The sequence below is a fragment of the Mus caroli genome, chromosome X (assembly GCF_900094665.2).
Source record: "Mus caroli chromosome X, CAROLI_EIJ_v1.1, whole genome shotgun sequence".
Lineage (NCBI taxonomy): Eukaryota > Metazoa > Chordata > Mammalia > Rodentia > Muridae > Mus > Mus caroli.
The window spans coordinates 495,481-502,370 of NC_034589.1; the positions used below are offsets into that span (position 1 = coordinate 495,481).

The 6,890-nt window shown below is 41.4% G+C and overlaps 1 protein-coding gene across 1 annotated transcript; it reads right to left on the reverse strand.

Annotated features, from left to right (window-relative positions):
- Positions 1–524: 524 nt before the first annotated feature.
- On the reverse strand, positions 525–6,198 carry Bmp15 (bone morphogenetic protein 15). Its single transcript, XM_021154100.1, has 2 exons — positions 5,516–6,198; positions 525–1,951 (listed from the first exon to the last, which is right to left on the reverse strand). Exons 1-2 carry the CDS (start codon positions 5,835–5,837, stop codon positions 1,095–1,097), a joined length of 1,179 nt encoding a protein of 392 aa, XP_021009759.1. The 5' UTR covers positions 5,838–6,198; the 3' UTR covers positions 525–1,094.
- Positions 6,199–6,890: the final 692 nt, after the last annotated feature.

Genomic DNA, 6,890 nt, shown 5'->3' on the forward strand with positions numbered 1-6,890 from the left:
ACAGATAGGAATGAACAATGACGAGCACATGCCCCTGCCCTAAATCAGGTTCCATCCCACAGAGAATGTGATAAAACTAGTCAATAGCTAGGCAGGTACTGAGACATGCTGGGCTTCTTTAACTAGTACCTTAGTAAGAGCTGTTTATTAGTAGTGCTGTCTGAGACAGAATTCAGAGGAGCCTCTGGCCCCATCCCTCAGGGATTAAAGTAGAGCTCTAGATTACAGCCATAGAGAATAAAAGATAAAAATTCTTTCTTTTCACACTTTCCTAATCTCCAAAGCATTGAAGATCTTTAACAAAAAAAAAAGCATCATTCATTTGCAATATTGTCCCGACACTTAAATATAGTATAGAATTATAGAGAAGACATACTGGGCTGGGGGTACAGCACAGTGGTAGAACACTTGCTTACTCTCAGCACAAAATAATAATAATAATAATAATAATAATAATAATAATAATAATAATAATAATCTAAACAAAAAAGCAGGGAAAGAAAACAAGAAATCATCCTGTGAACATAATTTAGTTCAAGAAAGAGCTCTATACTTCCTCCCAAACAGCAAGGTTGTCTCCCAGAGACCTAAGCCCAGAAGAGCCCAACTGGACACATAAATCAAGTGAGCCCAGAATGAAGTCACCCCAGGACTCCATATGTTCTGCTACCATGGACCAGTATTTTCTTGTTTTGTTTTTTTTTTCCAAAGTCACAATAAAAATGACATAAAAATGTATCTCCAGAAAGCATCTTATCTCAGTATTGGGGGCTATAGTTAAGTTCTACTGACCCATGCTAGGATACCAGTACCAGAAACATTTTTACAAGCTGAGGAGTTCAAAAATGGGGCAAGAGATTTAAACAATGCTTAAGATAACCATTTCATGGTATTTTAAATTACTTTTTAAAAATATTAAGATGGGATCCTAGCATTTTGTTTATAGAGTACAAAGGGCTCTTATATGTTAAGCATAAGCACAATATATTTTTTAAAGATAAGGAACAGAATCTGTAAGTTGGGTCGATCACTGCCAGCTTTAACAGAGTTTTCTATAGCTTCTTGGGAAACCTGAGATAGCAACAACTTCACTATTATCTACATGTACAGGACTGGGCAATCATACCCTCATACTCCTTGTACAAGATACTCCCATTTGTCTCAATCAGAAGGATGCTCATAGGAAGAAAATTATAAGGGACACAGGAAGGCTGAGGTACAGTGTGATTCACTAGTTCATTGACAAGGCTCTGAATGATGGCATGGTTGGGTGAATTGAGACCATAGGGTAATACCCGAGTACAGATTCCTTTACAGTAATTTGGGGTATAGAGACGAGGAGCAATGATCCAGTGATCCCAGCCTAGTTGGTGGAAGCTGACCTTGTAAGGATGGAGGGAACACTGGTTATTTACAGACCCATCACGTTCCTGAGAAGGACAAGAGGCATCAGATTCAATGCTGCATGCTTGCCGGACACTCCGCACGAGAAAAGAAGATTCCCTATCACTTAACTCCTCTTGGCCTCTTGCAAGAAGTTTAGCCTGAACTCGATCATCAGTGTCATTGAAATAGAGTAGCAAGAAGGCAACATCCAAGGATGTCATGCCATGCCACCGGAACTCACGAGTCTCATTGCCTTTTTGCTGCTGACACATGAAGCGGAGGCGAAGAACACTCCGTCCCTTGCGATTCCAGAGCTTCTGCTGAATACAATGTGTAATATCTATCTCTGTCCAGGCTTTAGACATGGGAGAAGGCTTTGAGGAACCTGATTTAGAAGAAGGTAAGTGCTTGGTCCCGCATTTAGGAACCCAAGTTTCCACATGGCAGGAGAGATGGTAATTAACTAGATGAAGTTGATGGCGGTAAACCACAGTGGCTCTGATTAGTTCGTATGCTACCTGGTTTGATGCTAGAGGAAAGTCCAGGGTCTGTACATGCCAGGAACCTGCACAAATGTGAAAGAACAGGGTGGACCATTAGTGTCTCAGTTGAACATCCCTTAGAAAACCTCTGAATGTAAACTGAGAGTTGCAATTAGCCCTAAAATTAGCTCATGATATAATGCATTTTATCATTTATTGAGCACTTACTAGTGTACCCTCTAGTAATACAGAGATTCTTTAATATTAAACAGTCTTCTGAGATAGTAATTATCACTATTTTGTAGATAATGGCATTGAGGCTTACAGAAATCATCAAAGGACATTTGGGGAAAGATGGGGCTGAAGCTTAGCATGACCAAAGTCCTGGATTCTATCCCCTGTACTACAAAAGAATGCATGCAGCCAGCACCTGTTAAGATTTAAACCCAAATCTGTTGGTATTAAACATAAATCCATCTTACTTTTGGACTATTAACACTGAAAACTCAAATATAGAATTATTTTGTTTGTCTACTGTATATATGGGAAACCAATTATATTACCAGTTGACTTTAAAAAGCGACCAACTAATAACTATCAGAACAAATATAAGAAAGGCTTCTCATGTCACATCACTATACATATGTAGCTTTAGGCTGGAGGTGAGCAGGAATCTAGCATTGGGTGCTATGGCTGCCACTAAACAGTTTTACCATCTTTACATCTCTACCTTGCCCCAACTTCAAGAACTGCTTCTGAATCTTTCCCTTCTTTGGTCATTTGCCCTTCAGCTCAATCTCTCCTGTTCCTTCAGGTTTGGCTCATTCTTTTTACTATCATGCCTCTGGATTATCACTTCAATATGAACCTTGATTACATGAATATTTCTATTTATTAAGAAACCTGACACAAACTGCATGCAACCTAGGTTGAAAAGCTTTAATCCAAATTGTAGTACTGGCACTCTGTAGCCAAACCATGACCAGAATATTTTCTATGGAAAAAAATATATTTCCAAAAATAAATAAGTAAACAGATAAATACTTATCTAAGGCTCTGTCTACAGAGCTTTGAACGTCTCCTTTTTCTGGAACAGGTTAACAGTAGACTAGAAAAATCAGACAGTACAGGGAAAGCCTTCTCTTGTTTTGGAACATCTTAGTGTATCCATGAATTATTCACCTAACTTTCTTGTTCCACTGAATTTGTAAGCCTGAAATTCTTCAAGAGGACAGTCATTTTCAACAAAGAAGCTCTTTAATGTCTTGGTGTTCAAAAATATATTTAGAAGTTCCCATTCCAACTTTTGCCTAACACACCCTCAAGTTTGTAGCACTGGCCTCCATTCTCAGGATGGAGACTCAAGCTACTCCTTATAGTGGTTCCCTCAAGTAATCCCACATTCCCAGATACAGTTTTCCAAGAGTCCCACCCATACACCTGCCCCACCCTGCAAAGGAACCCCACCCAAACCTCTAGCAGGCTGTCTGCCAAAGAACTGCCCTTTCTTTTCAGCCCCTGACATCACATGTTTCCTGAGGCAGGGTGGGGCTGCTGAGAACCTGAGCCAGGAAGGGTCTATGGAGAACTTTTCAAGGGAAGAGATGACTCATACATCCAGTGGGACTGAACTTGACATCTACTTCTGGATCTGTCTACAGACCCTAGATGCCACTTGTCCCACAGTCAGCCCAGGATACTTGCAGTCCTACCCATCTTCTTTATAAACCTCACATCAGCAATGTTTGATTTGTGCAGCTTTCTGCTGCAATTAGGAATGAACCCAGGTCCTTTCTCAAGGCCTGTTGAGTCTCTGCCTCTCAGTTCTGGTCCTCTCAGTCCCACAAGGTTCCAGCCCCGCTAATCTTGCCTTTCAAGTGGGATATGCTTGTTTCCCACCCTCCAGGCCTTTTCCTGTTCCTGTCTCAATCAGATTCTCTCTAGTTTCCTCAGCTAGAATACTTCTTCAACGCTGTTTTTTTTTTTTTTCCTTCCTGCTGCCCCTCCAGAAGGAGACAATTTTAGCATCCACTATTATGAGACATTTCACTTGCCACGATTTGCAATTATTTAGGGCTTTGCTTATTTATCTCCCACATAAGAACACGTGTGCTGAGAGCAGGTGCTGTGTTTATCTTAGTCACATCTTTTATGCACAGCATTCAGTAGTTGAATGCAATTTGCCGAGTGAATCTCCACCACCAAGCCATGTTCTCTCTAAATAGTGGGCCTCATTACCTATATGCACACTCTGCTTACTGCTTTCCCAAGTACCATCTCGGATATTGCCTTCACATTAAGGCCTCCTAAAATTTCTGTCTCCCTCATTCTGGGCAGTGAGTTATTCTTCAAAGCACTCTTCATATTTTAACATCATTATGTGATTGTTTATCCATTATTCAATACTAGGAATTCCTAGAGGCTAGAGAAGCAGTTATTTGCCTCTATATACCAAACCCAAAGGCAGAAACTTGTGCTTAATTAAAATCTATTACTGAGGATTTATCATGGTGTGGTAATTAAGACTACAGACATTGTTGTTTCAGAGTCTGTTTGATATCTACGTCTGTCAATTACTACTGGGCAGCATTAAAGCTTCCGTTTCTTCGCCTATAAATGATTATACCACCAACCTCCTCTCATAGTGGTATTAAAACTGATATTTGCAAAGTCATTTTTCAGTGCCTGATGCACATAAAGTTAATAGTAAGGCATAGTTAGGAAAATATTGGTTATTTTACTTGAAGGAAGGAAAGTGAATCCTGTTTGTTAGTAGCTTGCAGAGCAGTGAAAGCCCCACACTGAGCTCATCAAGTTGCCAAGAACTCATTGAAGCTGATGGCTGTCTGTATTCGCTAGAGAGCTCTGTACTATAGGAGTCTGGGGAGAATATCTAGTTCAGATACTCAAACAGAATAGAGCATGATGTGGATAACTAAGTACACGTGGGACTGTGGAACCAAAATTCCAAAGATGTGCCATGAACCAAATTGAAAAAGTGGTTGCTACAAGGGTGGTGGCATAGTGCATTCAGAATGAGACAATCTAGAGTTTAAATCTCTCATCTCAGCCAGCCACTGTCTGCAGAATATTTGCAAGTTACTTTTAATTTCATTGTACCTTTTTCTTATCTTTAAAATTAAGCTGATGTCTACCCCATGACAGCAAATGGTAGTGCCTGTCATTAGGATGAAATACAGTAATAGGGGGTGGTAGGGTCATGCATGAACCTTCAGATGATTGCTTGTTTCTGTCCTGTCTGAGGCCACATGAGTTTTCCTAGCTCAGTAGCATTCAGTCTTTGTCTTCAAAGAGCACCCACCCCCATAAATAGGCCTCCACAAGAATGCAGCTGGGTATTTCTTAATTAGTTTAAGAGGTATAACAATTTGTAAAATACAGTATTTAGCTGCCCTGTGGCCGGGAAAAGATTGCTCAGTAGGACCTCAGGCAATTTTTTTTTCTCTCATGGTGTGGCTTGAACCAGAAATTGGCTTGGGACCAGCTTTGAAATCTTACAACCCTTTGAAAACCATGCTTGACCAACCAGTCTACTCACTAATCGAAAACACACCAAAACTCCTTTCCATCTACACATCTCTCCTCTTCTCTCCCTTGTAGGGTTATATGGGGGTGTAAAAACTCACCTCTGGGAGGCCTTACTGTGTTGGCCGACGGCTTTACCAGCCTCACCATTTTCGCTCCAATCGTGCGGTTCTCCCTCGGATGGCCATGCGGGTCAGCCGAACGATGGTATAACTTGAGCATGTACCTCAGGGGATAGCCTTGGGGCCACTGCTTCATCTCCTTGCCAGGGGCATCTTTGGCCAGATTCAAAATCGAGGGCAATGTAGGGTCGTCAGCAAGGAGGGCGGTGGAGGGCCACCCTGGCTTTGCCATTTGGACCCTTTGTTCCATAAAAAGCACCATTCCCCACAAAAGAATTCTAAAAATTGTGAGAAGGGCCATCTTGCAAAGCTTGGTGCTTTTCAACAGATTCCTAACCAAGTCCAAAGAACATCAGTCTGACCTCTTCCACATCCTGGTTTAACAAATACCAAAGACGGGGCAAGAAATAAAAAGAAACGCCGACTGGCAGACCCTATCTTACTTCCTGTGGGAGAATCTTCTGGGCCAAAGCGAGTCTCCTGACTAGGCTTCTTGGCATGAAAACAAACAGAAAAAGCAAGTGGGACAAGGCAGCATGCCCTTCCCACTCCCCACTGGTGGGAAGTACACACTAGTTCTCAGACAGGCTAAAGTAACCGAGGAGAAGAGGCCCATTCCAGGAACCTGGCCTGCACCCAATCTAATAGGTTAAAAGGAAGCAGCTTTACCCCGAGCTGCCACAGATTTAAAGGCAATCCCTCAATCAGGCCTTAAAGGGATAGAGGCCTCCTGTTCCCATCCAACTTGTAGACCTCTTAGTGAAGCATTTCATAGAAATGTCGTGTGCTTCTGACTTGTGGTGAAACGACGAGGGATGGTTATTAATAATAGAAACTGAAATCTGCAAAGGGGGACTGGGAGTGGAGAGAAACAACATTTGGAATGTAAATAAATAAAATAATTATTGATGCTGCTGATGATGATGATGATAAAATCCATAAAAAAGAATGTAAACTCCTGTTTCCAGCCTCTTTCACACACTATGTGGGGATAAGGTCTCAACAGGTACTCCAAAAGGTTTATTGAAACACTAAAATGTGAAAATCATGGTGTGGGTGTGGCTACTTGAGCTTCAAGAAGAGTCCCTGCCAGTAGTTCTCAATACTGGCTATACATTGAAATCAGCTGACCAGCTTCAACACTTCTGCTTCTCTGAATATCATTCCTGGGGATTCTGCTGTAATGGGTCTGAGATGTTACCAGGCCAGGAGATTTTTTTTTTTTTTTTTTTTTTTTGGTAAGTTCACAGGTGCCTGTAATATGTACTTCAATTTGAGAACTCCAACTTCGAATTTTCTGGTTTACGGTGGGAAAGGCTGAGAAACCCAAGGCAATGGGAGATGAATTTGTGGG